We start from the raw sequence: 18,110 nt of genomic DNA, 5'->3' as shown, positions 1-18,110 counted from the left end.
CAATTGAACGCAAGGCAATTCAAAGTGCTTTACATCACATGAAGATTCACGGGCAGAGATAAAATGATTCGTAAAAATCACATTAAATCAAGAGAAAGTTAAAGACAATTGAAAGAGGAAATAAAATTATACATTAAAATAATATTCAATCACCAATGGAATTAAAAAACTAACAATAATTGAAATCGAAACTGGGAATAAAGCAGAAATTTGAAATATATAGACGGATATTAATATGCAGTTGTTAACAAAAGCATTTTTAGCCCTGATTTAAAGGAGCTAAAAATTTAAGCACACTTCAAACCTTCAGGTAATTTGTTCCAGAGGTGAGGAGCATAGTAACTAAATGCTGCCTCACCCTGCTTGGTTCTTGTTCTTGGAACGTACAAGAGACCGGTTCCAACGACCTTAGGAGTCTTGATGCTTCATCAGGATCCAACAAATCAAGCATGTACTTTGGTCAAGGCCACTAAGTGTTTTGTAGACAAGCAGTAGCATTTTATGGTATATCCTTTGACTCAGTGGAAGCCAGTGTAACAATTTAAAAACCGGTGTAATATGGTCCGGTTTCCTTGTATTTGTAAGGACTCTGGCAGCAGCTTTCTGTACTAGCTGCAGCTTCCTGACTTGTTTTTTTTTAATTTTTTTATTAACACCTGTAAATATACAGTTGAAATAGTCCAATCAACTGAAAATGAATGCATGCATAAGTTTTTCCATGTCTTGTTTCGTCAGAAGCAGCCGATTTAGTGACGAACTTTGGATGGCTATCAAATTTTAGGTCTGAGTCAATAATTACGCAAAGATTTCTGACTTGATTTGTAGTGTGCCCAGGTGTGTGCTGATCTTTGACCTTTCTTTTTTTGGCCCAAAAATCATCACTTCTGGCCTCCCCATATTTAGCTGGAGAAAATTCTGGCACATCCATTCATTGATTTGATGAATTCATTTACTTAGGGTGACTATTCATTAATAACTGCATATAATTTTTATACAATTACAAATTTATAATTTGGTCTTCCATACATCTCTCTCCACAGAAATATTCCACCATAGCCATCAGAGCTTCTCAAACCACTTATTCCGGCACCATCTTTTCATTCCTCCAATACCTACCGATTGGGCCTTTTGTTCTGCTGCACCGCATCTGTGTAACTATTCTAATAAGTAAGCGCGGGTCATAAGCCCGCGTTGATTAAGTCCCTGCCGTTTGTACACACCGCCCGTCGCTACTACCGATTGGATGGTTTAGTGAGGTCCTCGGATCGGCCCCGCCGGGTTCGTTCCCGGCCCCAGCGGAGCGCCGAGAAGAAACTACCTTCTAGACTGCCTGAGGGTACCCCAGTCTGTTGAAAGTTTTAAAAACAGACTGAAAACCTTCCTGTCTGAGACATTTTAAAATATATTTTAGTTTGGCATGCATTGAGGTGATTTGTTTTAACTGCTTTTGTTTAAGTGTCATTATGTTGTAGCATTCATCTACAATATAAAGTGCTTTACGAATAAAATTATTTTTAAATACTAAGTTAATAAAAGCTAAATCAAAATGAAAACAAATACGCACTGTTTACGGCCCCAACTGGGTGGGGAGAATGAAAGAACAAATTAACAAAATGGACTAGACGTCTAGCGTTCTCCATGGCAGCGATTTATTTACAAGAGTGCCCTGCAAGGGTTAAATTTTTTTTTTTTTTTTTTAAATCAAAGAGTCATAATTCGTGCATGTATCATTTGATATTTATCAGTGATTGAAACAGTCCTCTGTCACAAAAAACCTTCAAGAAGTCCTATCATCAGTCTTCTATTGCTTTGAGGTCGGGTCAGGGGGCAGCCGCAGATGGAAAAACCAAAACTGCGCCCAAAACCCAACCTAAAACATCAAAATAAACTAAAAACATCAAAAATGGTAATGGAATGGCTAAATCAGGCTGGAATCGAGAGCCCTAAAAATAACTGAAAACTCAAGAGCGCTATTACACCATATTGTTCACAAGTGTATGTAAACTTTTGGAACCTCAATAGGATCACAGGTGCCTATCTTGGTATTCAGCGAATCACGGGGCACATCTATGAATAAAATCTGGACCGTCTTAGATCAAACAGTGCAAATAAATGGGCTTTACAGAGATGGTGACAAATTATTCAATTTTTATTCATTTACATATAAAAAAGGCAGGCAATGTGATCAAACAATATCAGCACAACAAGGAATAGACAAAAGTGACAGTCTTGAGCAGAGAGTCTAATGTTAGTGTAAATGAAAGATTCAGGATAAAAAGAAAAAATAGTTAAATGATGTTTACAAATCCAATATGTAAGGCAGTGTTGAAAAGGCACAGGCTGCAGTCTAGCTGGCTGGCAGAATTGCAACATTTACTCTTCAAATCCATGCTTCACATCAAAGTGGTATGGGCAAAACACAGACCAGGATCAGAGAGACATTTTCCCCACGTTGTACACAAGCAACCGGACAATGTATACATCAGTTGCAATAAAACGTACAGCCAGCTGCGCTATTGACGCTGGACGAACCATTATGTTATTCAGTCATTACAAAAATGGCCAGATATTGCTACAGATCAGATTTATCCTCAACATATAAAAATTACAATTATACATGCTCATACCTTTTCAAAATTGCATGCGTTTATGAAATAAAATAGACACAGTAATCCCCTTCGCATCAACTACCTGTATCTCAAGTTAATCACTGATTAAACCTGTCAGTAAAAATCCCTTGTCAAACATGTACCTGAACATTATATTACACCTTTACACTTGTCACTGAACTACAAAATATTTCCCTCAAAACTTTATATTTCATTGTATTCTGATCTAAAGGAAACTTTTGTGTAGTGCTATGCCAGCACTCCAACTAGTGTTGACATTTAAACTGCGAGGGGGGGTAACATTGCAAATTTAATTATTAAAATGCATCATCATCAACATATTTGAAATGACAGTAATTTGATTTGCATCTTATTCCAATTTAAAGTTTGAAAACCCTCAAATCATTCAGGAAATATACTTTAACCCACCAGTCAACCTTAACAGCACAGGGGACCCGTACAGTGCTTGAGAAGACTGAAGGACAAGAGCTGATGATCCAGTTATACAATGTGCTGTAGATGAGTAGGAGCATTAAAAGCTGTGCAATGGGTTTACTCAATAACCTGCAGAGGTAGGCCTTCCACCATTAGCTTCATAAACCAGGATGAAAAATGAAAGACTTAAATATTTTTATATTCAGTCCCAATAAAATAAAAATCTCTTAAAAATATGCCACAAATTAAAAACAAGTATTTAAATCATGAGATTAGGGCTCAGGTTGAAGGTTTTAACTCCATACATCTTGTGAATAGCGTCCCTTGGTCATCAGTTTTTTGATGTAGTCTGTAGCCTGGGTCCGTGTCATGCCTTCAACCTCTTCTGCTATCTCATAGAAGGCAATCTGCACATCCTTTGCCATGTTCCTTGCATCCCTTAAAATAAAAAAAACAACAACTCCCGCTTAGTCTTGTTTCTATGTGTTCTTCAATAAAGGAGAAAACCCGTTCAGACCCGCATGTTTTTTTGGAATCTGTGCCGATTTTTACTCAAACACCAGAACAAAGTGCAATTTTTTGGTTGGGGATATTTCATGCTTTTATTGGTTATTTTTAATGTTAGTGTGGTTTTAATGAGAAATGAGCACTTTACGGTAACCTTTTTGAAGTTGCTTTTAATCAGCCATTTTCAAAAAGCCAAAAATAGCTAGGAGGGCGTGCCAAACCTCATGATTTGATTTCAATGGGTAAAGTTTCATCCAATCTCTCAGAAGAGGCAATAGCAACTAAATTCAGTGTATTTATTGGTCTAGAGACGCGAACGCGTCATGTCCTTCAGCAGCATGCTTAGGTCTGAGGGGGTTAAAAAGGTGCAGCATTAACTACCAGTCTATGAGACTATTCTCACCACTAGAGTGTATACTAGTACATGCTCAAAAGAAAATATTTCTACAAGACAGGTACCTTAACGCAAATACAGGTAGTCCCTGGGTTACGACGTACCCGACTTGCGTGATTTCAACTTTACGACACAGGAGTCTTTTTTTGTTGTTGTTGTTGTTAAATAAATGTTGACTTTTGTTTTATGATGCATGCCTTTATCTTGTCACAGGACGCATAGAGCAGGTAGTACTAATGGCACGCGACTAAGAGAGCAACGAAGGAACGTAGTTGCGCACACGAAGAAGAGCGCACGGCCACCCGAACACACGAGGAACAGCGCATTTGTCTTGTTCCCACGAAATAGTCGCGCAGCCGAATGAGAAAGAGAGGGGAAAGCCTGCGCGCACATTTATTGCTTGTGAAGCAACCACAGAGGCAACACCTGTATATAACACCTTTTGTACGGTTTATTGTGCGTTTTCAATTGTGGTCGAATACTTTGGGTGAATTTATGTGATTGTTTTTGATGATGTGCGGACGCTAACTGATAGATGTGCATTGTTATTGCTGTATCAGCAGCTAGTTATAAACACAAATTTGAATTGCTGTTATTGAAGATGAAACTGATTTAATTTCATTTATATTTTAGTTACATACTGCAAGTGTTGATGTTATGAGCAGCTGAATAAAGTCAGCAAACCACACGGACGTCTGACATCGTCATTTCAGTGCTTAGCTCGCTGTCGAGCTATAGCTAGGTATAGCTCCAAAATCTTGCCGAGGACAGTACTAAGGATGTACCGATCCAGGTTTTTGCACTTCCGATCCGATACCGATATTGTTTTGCACTTCCGATCCGATACCGATACTGGCCGATACCGACCTATCTGAGCATGTGTTAAAGTTTAAAGTTATTTAGCCTCCTTACTTAGTTGTCAGACTCATGTTGAAAAAGGTTTTAGTACCCTTGATAACAACTAGCCAGCTGAATTAGGTGAGTTTGAATAACACACAACAGTTGGTAACAAGAAACTGACCTGTTTATTCAGTGACAAAGACAAAACATTATAAATAACAAACATAAATGGCATAGTCAGTCAGTAAAACGTGCAAATAATATTGTAAACTGTCTTAAAAAAGCAAAACACACCAACAACCTCAGTGGAAAATCCCACGAATCCCCCAAGCTATTAGATGCTTTTAATGTTTCGTGCATTAGTCACAAAAATTGTATAAAAAGCCTCTCAGGTTTAAATAAACGACTATTTCGGTATCAAGTTAACATTTTAAAACAGTAAATAAAATACTCAAGTCCCCATTCTGTATCAGCAGCTTTAAACTACATTCAATTCATTTAATTTTGTGAACCAACTGTTAAAGTTGTTAAAATTGCTCCCGTTATTCCATAACTTCCCTTGTCTACTTTCGACATGTGAAAGTTTTAAAACTGTTTTGAAGATAGATTCAAGTCAAGATTTTGCCGATTTAGGAGTATTTTAGATAAAAAGTTAATTAGGTTCGCTTGGAAGCTTCACAACAGCCTACTAGGGAAGTCTCCTGCTTTAAGATGGTGGCCGTTTGGTTTTCCATACTTCAATGTTGTTAACGCAGTCGAGTCTGTCTTGTAGCATCTGGTTCTATTTACATATGATATCTATTATCTCCAGTAAAACGACGTTGACGTAGTTTGTTGCGGCTGTCAGCAGAAGTCAGGTATTCTTCTGTTTTTTATCCAGCGGCATGAGTTGAGCTAAAGCCGTGAGTTGAGCATTGGCATTACCCGGGTCTAAGACAAGTTAAGTTTACTTTGCGCATTGCGTCCCGAAGACCGCGCTGTGTATTAGTTCCGCTTTACTTGACATATTTCAATAATTGGAATTTGGATGTTTGTGACTCGTTCTCGAATCTTCAGCGGCCGTATCGCGTGTTGGATGGTGCGTCTTTACTCACGTGAGATAATGGCTCGTCATCCAGAATGAATTCTTCGGCAATGACTCTTGTTATTCCCTGGGCTTTGGGACTGTCGAATGCCAGTTTGTCACGCATAGCAAAAGTTTCTGCCAGTGTTAGTTGCGTAGGACCTTTCTTTTTGTCTTCGGTTTTCTTAACATATTCCTCATATTGTTTGTGGTGGTATTTTGCTAAATGTTTGATTAGGTTGGTTGCATTAAAACGTCTTACAGCTTTACCACTGTGCTTGACTTTATTGTGGCATATGTTGCTCTCTGCCTCTTCGTCTTTGTCGTCCTTTAAGGTGAAATGATCCCACACAGCTGGTATTTTTACCGATAAAGTCTCTCGGTAAATTGGGAGACGGTAATGTAAATGTAGTGTGTTGAAGGTGTGCCGTAAAATGCGGACCGGATTTTAGGGAAACCGAAGCAAAAACTGGAATGGATTATGTAAATTGTTGCGCTGGAAAACCCGGACCAGACTTTATTAAAAAAAAAAAAATGGATCGGAAGTCTGGATCGGAATTTTTCCAGTGTTCCGATCCGACACCGATGCGCATTTTTTTGCCCATATCGGCGTCCGATCCGATCCAAATATCGGATCGGGACATCTCTAGACAGTACAATGGCGTTTAATACATGTTTTCGGATAGTTATTTCAAGATTTATAGGGTAGGGACTACAGCTTAGGAACTGAACCCGGGAACTAACTGTATTGTAACTTTTTATACTCCTATTTGTTTATAATTACTAATTCTGGCACAAATAACACAGACACACACACAAATCTGCAAATTATTCAAACCATAAAAGACCAATGAATAAAACATACCCACAAATGTAGATATGTGCATTTTCTGCGTGAACGAGCTTCCAGATGTCCTCCTTATTTTTCTTCAAGAGATGCTGAACGTAAACCTAAAGTGGAAAAATGGTGAGAAAACCTTGTAACGGTTGCAGACATAAAAATTAAGTCGGTAAACTATTTGTATTGCACCTTTGCCAGACAAAGTCACAAAATGCTTTACATTGACGAATCACAAAACAAACTAGAAGTTGCAAATAAAAGTAAAAATGGGAGTAAAAACAATTTTTAAAAATGTACAGTGGGGCAAATAAGTATTTAGTCAACCACTAATTGTGCAAGTTCTCCCACTTGAAAATATTAGAGAGGCCTGTAATTGTCAACATGGGTAAACCTCAACCATGAGAGACACAATGTGGAAGAAAAAAACAGAAAATCACATTGTTTGATTTTTAAATAATTTATTTGCAAATTATGGTGGAAAATAAGTATTTGGTCAATACCAAAAGTTCATCTCAATACTTTGTTATGTAACCTTTGTTGGCAATAATGGAGGCAAAACGTTTTCTGTAACTCTTCACAAGCTTTTCACACACTGTTGCTGGTATTTTGGCCCATTCCTCCATGCAGATCTCCTCCAGAGCAGTGATGTTTTGGGGCTGTTGCTGGGCAACACGGACTTTCAACTCCCTCCACAGATTTTCTATGGGGTTGAGATCTGGAGACTGGCTAAGCCACTCCAGGACCTTGAAATGCTTCTTACGAAGCCACTCCTTTGTTGCCCTGGCTGTGTGTTTGGGATCATTGTCATGCTGAAAGACTCAGCCACGTCTCATCTTCAATGCCCTTGCTGACGGAAGGAGATTTTCACTCAAAATCTCTCGATACATGGCCCCATTCATTCTTTCCTTTACACAGATCAGTGGACCTGGTCCCTTTGCAGAAAAACAGCCCCAAAGCATGATGTCCCCCCCCCCCAATGCTTCACAGTGGTTATGGTGTTCTTCGGATGTGATTCAGTATTTCTTCTCCTCCAAACACGAGATACTGCGTTTCTACCAAAAAGTTCTATTTTGGTTTCATCTGACCATAACACATTCTCCCAGTCTTCTTCTGGATCATCCAAATGCTCTCGAGCGAACCGCAGACGGGCCTTGACGAGTACTTTCTTCAGCAGGGGGACACGTCTGGCAGTGCAGGACCTGAGTCCCTGGCGGCGCATTGTGTTACTGATAGTAGCCTTTGTTACTGTGGTCCCAGCTCTCTGTAGGTCATTCACTAGGTCCCCCCGTGTGGTTGTGGGATTTTTGCTCACCGTTCTTGTTGTCATTTTGACGCCACGGGGTGAGATCTTGCATGGAGTCCTAGATCGAGGGAGATTATCAGTGGTCTTGTACGTCTTCCATTTTCTAATAATTGCCCCCACAGTTGATTTCTTTACACCAAGCGTTTTACCTATTGCAGATTCAGTCTTCCCAGCCTGGTACAGGTCTACAATTTTGTCTCTGGTGTCCTTCGACAGCTCTTTGGTCTTGGCCATAGTGGAGTTTGGAGTGTGACTGACTGAAGTTGTAGACCGGTGTCTTTTATACCGATAATGAGTTAAAACAGGTGCCATTAATAAAGGTAACAAGTGGAGCATCGTTAGAAGAAGTTAGACCTCTTTTACAGCCAGAAATCTTGCTTGTTTGTAGGTGACCAAATACTTATTTACCACTCTAATTGGAGAGAAATTCTTTAAAAATCAAACAATTTGATTTTCTGTTCCCCCCCCCCACATTCTGTCTCTCATGGTTGAGGTTTACCCATGTTGACAATTACAGGCTTCTCTAATCTTTTCAAGTAGGAGAACTTGCACAATTGGTGGTTGACTAAATACTTATTTGCCCCAACGTACATACAGATTTAACAGGCCATACACAATAAAAATTTACAACACATAGCAGCCCTAATAGACCTAATCAAAATTCTTAAGACAACCCGCATTCCAAAGTAGGGAAACACACAAATTCTGAATAAAAACTGAATGCGATGCTGTGGAAGTGTCAAATTTGAATATTTTGTTCAGAATAGAACATAGATGACCAATCAAGATTTTAAATAACAAAATGTAGAATTTTAAGGGAATAGCCACTCTCCGCTATTTTTTATACTCAATCATGTTGCCAATGGAACTTATTATTCAAAATTGGTAGGGATGCCCCGATCCAATAACGTGATCAGAAATCGGGCTGACTTTTACACCCTTTTATCGCTACCTGGTGTTGCATCCCAACTTTTTTGGAATCCAGTTTGTAAATAATAAAGTCTTGAAAAGGGCTGAACAAACTATGGTACACTGTATGTATAACCCATTTACAAAAATGAACCTCACTATCTAATACAGGGGTCTCCAAACTGGTCCTCAAGGGCCGCTGTGGATCCAGTTTTTTCTTTTTTTTCCCGCGAACCGATCGAGCACACACAGTTTAACCAATGAGGTTTCTGCTAAAACAAGCAGCACCTGATTGCAATCAACTGATTACACTTGTAAGAGGCAAGACACACGTGAGGTGATGAGTAACGGCGAAATTCTTAAGTCATTGCTGTTGAGTTGAAACCCGAAACACGGGGTGCGATGCAACTGCAGCGGCAGCGACACGCACAGCCCGCTGCCTGTGCGTCATCGCTCGTCTCTTATTAGCTATAAATTTGGAGGGAATTAAAAAAATTTCCAGTCTTTTCCAATTGCAGCCATGAGATTTACATGAGCGCCAACAACTTCCCGGACTCCTGCTTTTTTATTTATGTCCTTGGAATCAGCAGAGAGATATCATTAAGTATGTGCTGGTCGCACACTGCTTAAATGATACAATCCTCCATGTTGACAAAGTGTGGCTGTGTGGATGTCAATTTCCGGGTTGGCCAGTGTCCTCGCAGGTGACTTTATCAATCAATAAATCCATTGCTGATTGGTTGTGATAGCGACAAATTTTCTTATATCGCGTCGCTGGTCTGTGTGTGCACATGTACGTGCATGAGTACGAAATTTCACGTGCACGAACGTTGCGTGTTGCTTGGCCGCAAGAGCTTTAGCAATTTTTGCCTCATTGCACTCGTGCCATTGAAAATGTATTGAACATGAGCACTAAGACACCAGATTAGTGCAAAGGTTTTGACTTGACTTGTTGGAATGAAATCCTGCACCCACTGCGGCCCTATGTGGAATAGTTTGGAGACCACTGATTTAGTATGTCCTAACATCATCTCATGAAAATCAGGTTTTTTTTGCTGTGGTCCAAGGGAAATCTTATGTACAGTATGTACGCGCAAGTGATGAGATTGTACCTTGTGCTCCTGGTCTCGGGAGAAGGCAACATTCAACCTTGTTAGGACTTCATTCTTCTCAGCCTCCTCGAGCTCTTCTTGGTAGAGATAATCTTCATTCTTATATCTACAGCCATAGAACAACACCGTCTCTCCGACTTCCTTTCCTGTTCACAGACAGCACAGACAAAATATCAACATTGCGTACACTATTTCTTCAAACGTACCACTTCTTGACGCTAATAGATTTTACACAGAGGCCCAACAAATGTCACTTGGGTGTTTAGGTGGATAGACTGCTACTTCATGATCTGTGTGTTCAGGTAGAACAAGCTGTTCCACTTGCATCAACTACACAGGCATCTCCTCATTCTAATTAGAAAGACCTGGTATTCAGTAACTTTCGACAAACAAAGCCACAAAATAACTATAAATACCTTGCTGTTTGAGCCAGCCCCTCTCTTGGATGAAGCCCATGAAAGGCGCAATTCCTGTCCCTGGACCAACCATAATAACCGGGACGCTGGCCTTGAAGGGGAGGCGGAACTGAGACTTGCGGATATACATGGGAACAGTAGATTTGTGGCCATTGTCAGTGACCAACTTGTTCTTCAACCAGTTAGTGGCCACTCCCTTGTTGATACGGTTCGTCTTTGTCTTGTACTCCACCACCACTGCACATATGTGGATGCTGTTTGGATGAACCTGTGGAACAAAGAAGATACAGGTTGCATATACAAATGAAGTGCTCCTCTCATTTTGTTGATGAAGAACGACTTACTTTAGAGGAGGAGGCTATGGAGTAATAGCGAGCCTGGAGACGAGGCAGTAGTTCACACAGGTGGTCAATGGGGGGCCTTAAAGATGGCATGTCCTCTAGAATGGCAAGAATATTTCTACAGGGCTCCAACACCCAACTCTGGTAGAGCGCCTGAAGACAAGGACAAATCCAGAAAGACTGTCAACAATGAGATAAAACCTGAACATACAATATGCAGTCCATGAAAGGGTCATTTAAAAAGTTTTCAATGATAAGGAAAACTTTCATTCAATGCTGAAAAATACACTTGTTTTCTGTGGAAACGTATCCAACAAATGTTCTCCTCGTGGTACGTATTGTCACACCATGGCAAAAATGTTTTGGGTTCAAAAATGGATTAGCCTCAAGCCTTTTCTGTGCAGACTTAAATGTTTCCCACGTAATTGTGTGGCTTATTTAGCGGTTGTACAGTAATTTCAGTGGATAGTGAACACAGGTGTCAAAACTTAAAAGCCCGGGGGCGAGACTCACAACTTCATTTTGCGTAATCGACGAAAGCTAATCATGTGCACTGACTTTTAAGTTTCTTGCTAAATACCAAAATGTCTCTTTATTCCTGTTAAAAACGTTGCGCTATCACATGCGTTTCTGTTATCCATTTTAAAATAAATTGAATAGTTGCTGGCTTTCACTGGCTTCTGATTTAAAAACTAGCAACAGAATGTACAGTATGGGTAAATGTAGTAAAATAAGGGAATCATACATTTATATGGTTTTGCAGTTATAGTGGCCCTTCTGTCGCAAATCAATGTTGCAACCTGTGACAAAAAAAAATAAAGTTTGACACTATGTATGTATAGGTGTGAATGTTAATGGCTTGACCTGTCCAGGGTGTTAAACGCAAGACTGATCGTGTGTTAAGAGATGATTGATAAAATTTTTAAGTAGGATATAAGACACCACATTCTTCTTTCCGATTGAACTGTGTGGCTTTGATGACGAAGTGGGTCATTTATGGATTTTTGGGGGTGCAAACGGGCTTGATGTTTTCTCGTTAAAAAATAATTTAAAAATGTAGACAATTTCATTTAATTTTGCCCCACAGCCCAGTGCGTCACGATGATGTAGCCAATTGGAGTGCATTCATACCACGATTTTAGACGTTCTTGGCTGCTAAAGAACAGTTTCAAACGGATGGATATCAACTGTTTGCTACAACGAGAGGGTCCTATGCTAGCGCCAATTAGTTCTTTTGAACCAACCAGCAACCTATTTTGGCCAAAAAAGGCTCCACGTACATCTTGATGTCATTACAGATGAACAGTTTAAGGCTAGCTGTGGGCCTTTTAGCAGATTTCAAGAGGAAAGACAGTTACAGTGTGCTCCAATAAAACTGCTATGCTAGTGCTGATAGCTATGAGTAAATCAAATAGTTCGGCAACAAGGTAACTAACTGGCTGTGAGGGCTTACTCATTTACCTCTGTAGTTTTTCTTTAAAAAGTTACCTGTTTCTCTGTTTTCATGAAGGCGAACAAAATAGTCTATCGACTTGTTTTGAAGCGACGGGTGTTTCATTTGGTGATGATGTTTAAGCTTGCTTAGCACCATTGCACTGTTCAGTAGCTGCTTGTGTCGCATTTAAGAACTGCTGGGATTTCTAGCCATCAGCTACCTTGCTGTCCTCAACTATGTGTTGTAATATAACACATGGGGAGGATTGACGGTTGTCACATATGTATAAAATGGAAAGGACACTTTCGTGTGTATCGACACTTGACGAGTCTAATCAAATGATGTACAGTAGAGGTCCAACGCTACTCTTACTTGAGTACATTTTTTGGCTACTCTACCCACCTCTGGTAGTGACTTATTTTTTAAGGTGTTTTATGGTTTCCGAATGCCTCAGAGAATACATGTGGAACCTGAAAGGTGTGACTCCCTCTACAGGCCACTGCATACAGAGGAGGCACTCGGTGTGTTGTTGATTGTTAATTTGGTTACTGAATATATTTTGAGCAATCAATTTTTTCTGTAGAACACAAGACATGGAACACATGTCGCTTCCACTCAGGTACGGCGTATACATACAGTACTTTTCCTAAAATTTCGTGAAACATGGGCTGAGCTTGTTCTAGTCAGGTGCACGCTATTAGGGCTGTCCCAAACGACTAATTTTCTCCCGATTAGTCAGCTGACTATTTTTACGATTAGTCGACTAATCTTATAATTTAAAAAATATATATATTTTTTTATTTTTATTTTTTTACTAATTTAGCAATGAAATTTTTGTTGACGCTTATCAATTCACAAAAACATTTTGGAACACTTAAATTCTTTACTAAAGTGCAAATAAACAGATAAATAACAATAATAAATCACAAATAAACAATGAGTTCAAATGCTGATAGAATTAACTTGTGCAAAAGAATGGAATGTAAACAGATTCAGAACACTGAAGGCCCAAGTACACTGCATGCGTGATCGTTGCGGTTCCGGTCCGGTTCAGTGTTGCCTGCGTGCCCCGCAGTCCGTCAAAAACAGGCAAATCATACCGGCTGCTGCACGGCTGCGATCCGCCAACCTCCCACCCCCCGTGAGCTCTCGCGTGATCGCGCGCGATAATGTGTCATTTAAAACAACGAAAAACACACGGAGTCTATACTCATCAGAGAAGCAGAGAGAGAGCACATATTTTCTTTGCATATTGATATTTTAGTTAATCTGGAATTAAGAGACAGACATGACTGCATCATGATGAGATCAGGACAGAAAAACACACATAATAGGACACCTTGCAGCTTCCTTTTTTATATTGTCCTTATAGAAAGGATCTGCTGCATCATAAATGATTTTGTGGGTTTCCACCTCCATGATGAAGCGCTCATCATCCATCTTCGCTCGTGTTTAAACCGTGATTAGGCACCTGGGCTGTTACATCCAGGCCCAGCTCCGTCCATTTTGCCGGATGCGTGTCCGGCAAAAATAGAAAATAGCCTATACCATCTGGCGGGCATGTGGCACGCCGGAGGTGGTTCGCAGTCAAGCCGGAGCACTGACGCGGCCGGTATACGTTGAACAATAGGATATAATGGGAACGGATTGGCTCCGGCGCTATTTTTTACCGGAGTCGGACCGGAAACGCAACAATCATGCATGCGGTGTACTTGGGCCCTGACTTCACCTTTCCAACATGATTCAAAACAATTCTTAAAAAAATACCTAGCATTAATATTAAAGATGTCCGATCACGTCATTTTCAAAGAATCGGAATCGGCAAAAAAATATCGAACATGCCTTTTTTTTAATATATATATATATTTTTTAATTAAATCATTTTCTAATTGTATTTAATGTTACAGACATAATATGTTACACTCATCCAGAGTCTTTAGTTTAGGCTTAAGATAGGGTTATCAAATTTATCCCGATAACGGCGGTAATGAATTTTGTAAAAAAATGTATCACGTTAAAATATTTAATGCAATTAATGCATACGCTGCACGACCCACTCATGCATGGTCACGCACAATCTGTAATGGCGCCGTTTTACCTATATAGAGAGCTTAAAGGCAGCGTAAAATGAGTAGAGTGAATTTTGGCAGCCTTAGGAGCCTTTTTTTAATTGGCTAACGCCTTACAATCCCTCTCCCTATGATTAGAAATATCGTGGGAGGCAATGTGGGAAAGCAAGGTAGCAATTGATCTTTTTCTTAACACCCTATGTTATTTTCCAACGCAGAGAAGATGTATCAATTGGTAGCACTACGCACAGTCCTTGGTTGCTAAAGGCGTGTTACATCCACCCATCATGCATTTGGGCATGGCCACAGTATCATTTACTGAAAGCTCAACAAATACACTAGATGGCAATATTTAGTCACAATATACAAAGTCACAAGTCTTTCTATCCGTGGATCCCTCTCACAGAAAGAATGTTAATAATGTGAATGCCATCTTGAGGATTTATTGTCTTAATAAACAAATACAGTACTTATGTACTGTATGTTGAATGTATATATTCGTCCGAGTTTTATTCATTTTTTTCTTAATGCATTGCCAAAATGTATATGATCGGGAAAAATTATCGGTAATGATTGGAATTGAATCGGGAGCAGAAAAAAGCAATCGGATCGGGAAATATTAGGATCGGCAGATACTCAAACTAAAACGATCGGGATCAGATCGGGAGCAAAAAAACATGATCGGAACAACCCTAATTAATATTATAGTATACTGTAGTACTATACATAATAGTATTATAATAATTATTCATTGCCAATCAGAATTTTCATAAAGGGTGTCATTTTAAAGGTATTCTTAGTGTAGAATCAGAAGTATGTTGGAATAACTCCATCGTTATTTGACGAACATGACATGCTTTTATTTTGAAATGTTCACCGGAAGTACGTTCGCTAAACCGCTAATTTAAGCTTTATACGCCGCAAAAAAAGCACTTTATGTCATTGCATGTGGTGTCAGTAATAGATTTTTTTTCCTTTTGCAAATGCTGTTAACCAGCGACTTTTCATGTTTCAAGTGTCACCTTTTAACTGCAAGTTTTGGAGAAAGCTGTTTTATAGAGAACACCGGCTAAAGTAGGTCGTCTTTTTTCCCCAATCACCTCAAGGTTGCAATGCTAACGTATATAGTAGAGCTGTCCCGACTAGTCGACTATGTCGACGTCATCGATGACGTAAATCCGTCGACGAGCAAAACATCCCGTCGACGGTTAATGAAGGGTTAAAAAAAATATATGCGTGGAAAGTTCAGAATGTCGGACGCTCTGTGTGCAAGCGGGGAAAGCGGCTCAAAGCCAAAAAAGCACACCAGAGTGTCCAAAACATTGACTTTTTTCAAAGACACAAAGGAGGGTTCACTCTTTTGTCCTGTCTCTTCAATGCCAAGCTTGGCTGCACGTCGGCCGTGAATAAACACCTAAAGCGCCGTCACCCAGTTTGTAAGTCCATCTAACTAACTAACGACATGTTTAATTGAAGTTGCTAAGCCTGTCACGATATGCAATGAGTCCATTTATCGCGCGGCAAATAAAAATGAGGTCGGTAATTTTCACGGCTGCCTTTTATCGCTGCGCACGTGCGTGCGTGCTGCATACATTGGTGCGTGCCTGCTGATGGCATATGAGACTCCATTTCCTTTCTCTTATCAACACGCTGTAGAATTAAAGTTCAGACATACAAAATAGGAAAACACATTTATATTAAACACTGTAACGTTAGCACTGCTACACTGAGGTGAATGGGGGGAAAAAGGCAACTTACTTTAGCCTGCAGTCACTGGCAGTCGTCTCGTGAAAGCAAACTTGCGGTTAAAAGGTGACACTTCAAACATGAAAATCGCTGGTTAACAGCATTTGCAAATGAAAAAAATGACCCAAAAAATCTATTACTGACACTACATGCAATTACAAAAAGTGTTGTTTTTTTTTGCGGAGTGTAAAGCTGAAGTTAGCGATTTAGCGAACGTACTTCCGGTGAACATTTCAAAATAAAAGCATGTCATGTTCTTCATATAAATAGTGATTTCTGGAGTTAATCCCACATACTTCAAAATTCAGATGCTACACTAAGAATACCTTTAAAATGACACCCTTGATGAAAAATCTGATTGGCAATGAATAATTATTATAATTATTATAATACTATTATATATAGAACTATACTATAATATTAATGCTAGGTGTTTTTTTAAGAATTGTTTTGAATCATGTTGGAAAGGCGAAGTCAGTGTTCTGAATCTGTTTACTTTCCATTCTTTTGCACTAGTTAATTCTATCAGCATTTGAACTCGTTTATTTTTTTATTTATTATTGTTATTTACGTGTTTATTTGTACTTAAATAAATAATTTACGTGTTCCAATATGTTTTTGTGAATTGATAAGCGTCAACAAAAATGTCATTGCTAAATTAGTAAAAAAAAAAAATTTTTTATGTAATTATTAGATTAGTCGACTAATCGTAAAAAGAGTCGGCTGACTAATCGGGAGAAAATTAGTCGTTTGGGACAGCCCTAGTATATAGTGTTTAATATAGATGTGTTTTCTTATTTTGTATGTCTGAACTTTAATTCTACAGCGTGTTGATGAGAGAAAAGAACTGGAGTCTCATATGCCATCAGCACGTATGCACAAATGTACGCGCGCGCGCAGCGATAACACACAGACATGAAAATGACCGCCCTCAATTTTATTTACCATGCGATAAATGGACTCATTGCACATCGCGACAGGCTTAGCAACTTCAATAAAACATGTCATTAGTTAGTTAGATGGACTTACAATCTCCTGTCTTTATCATTCACGGCCGACGTGCAGCCAAGCTTGGCATTGAAGAGACAGGACACAACAGTGTACCCTCCTTTGTTTCTTTAAAAATAATTCAATGTTTTGGACTCTGGTGCGCTTTTTTTTGGCTTTGTGCCGCTTTCCCCACTTGCATACCAAGCGTCCAACATTCTGAACTTTCCACGTATATATTTTTTTAACCCTTCATTAACCGTCGACGGGATGTTGTGCTCGTCGATTTACGTCATCGATGACGTCGACTATGTCGACTAGTCGGGACAGCTCTACACGCTATAGTGCAGAAATTATGGTATACCTAAGCGAAAAGCCCTGCCGATCAAATAAAACTATTGAGCTAAAAGTGTTAATGCTAATCACTTTAATGTACCACTTTAATTTCCTCCAACTTTTTTTCCTAAACCATACTGACCTTGCCCTGAGGGGAGGAGGAGGCCATCTTGCGCATATTCTCCTGTTCTTTGGGATCGGAGGCATACTGTGCAAGCTCATAGAGGACATTGGTGCGAGGAGGATGTGTGATGTCGAGGTAGTGCGTCAGAGCTGTGCGATATGTTGTAGGGCAGGGGAAAGGGTGCTTTTTATTGGACTCCTCTGTGGAAAAAAACATGAATTGATATGTATAATTAGTCAGACAACAGATGCGTACATAAACTACTTACGTAGTGTATAAAATTAAAAGTGTTTGTGTGCGGATGTCATTAAAAAAATCACTCTGGTATTATTACTATATTGCTCTATCAGTAGTAAATATAGTGGAATAAATTTAATAAATTAACACAATTGCTGAAATGAGAGAGCTGATTGTATAAGTGGAAATATCAGGGAGAGACTTCATGACTGATTAGAGGGAGTCAAAGCACTTTATGCTTTCAATGCCATACCATCAAGGTTGTTCAGAGAGATAACCACATCAAGGTCCACGCCAAGGACTTGCCCCAACTTATTCACCAATGCCGCATCGTTTGTAGGGAAAACAGCCACATGGTCTCCTGACTCGTATCTGCAATCACAGAATATTACAAGTTCAACTTTGG

At 39.4% G+C, this 18,110-nt stretch overlaps 1 protein-coding gene across 2 annotated transcripts in view; it reads right to left on the bottom strand.

Moving 5' to 3' along the window:
* Nucleotides 1-2,127: 2,127 nt before the first annotated feature.
* The window catches only part of porb (P450 (cytochrome) oxidoreductase b), a 53,552-nt gene continuing 37,569 nt past the window's right edge, over nucleotides 2,128-18,110 (bottom strand). The window contains exons 9-15 of one of the 2 annotated variants that reach the window (XM_057838959.1): nucleotides 17,958-18,076; nucleotides 17,486-17,667; nucleotides 10,774-10,923; nucleotides 10,430-10,697; nucleotides 10,014-10,159; nucleotides 6,714-6,799; nucleotides 2,128-3,482 (exon numbers count right to left, since the gene is read on the bottom strand). In XM_057838959.1, the coding sequence (XP_057694942.1) occupies nucleotides 3,338-3,482; nucleotides 6,714-6,799; nucleotides 10,014-10,159; nucleotides 10,430-10,697; nucleotides 10,774-10,923; nucleotides 17,486-17,667; nucleotides 17,958-18,076 (1,096 nt within the window). In that variant the 3' untranslated portion in view covers nucleotides 2,128-3,337. The remainder of the gene's footprint in view (nucleotides 3,483-6,713; nucleotides 6,800-10,013; nucleotides 10,160-10,429; nucleotides 10,698-10,773; nucleotides 10,924-17,485; nucleotides 17,668-17,957; nucleotides 18,077-18,110) is intronic. The other variant, XM_057838958.1, reaches the window with a different exon arrangement.

This window comes from Corythoichthys intestinalis, chromosome 6, assembly GCF_030265065.1.
Source record: "Corythoichthys intestinalis isolate RoL2023-P3 chromosome 6, ASM3026506v1, whole genome shotgun sequence".
In the NCBI taxonomy this organism is placed as follows: domain Eukaryota; kingdom Metazoa; phylum Chordata; class Actinopteri; order Syngnathiformes; family Syngnathidae; genus Corythoichthys; species Corythoichthys intestinalis.
This window is presented reverse-complemented; position numbering and strand designations above follow the sequence as displayed.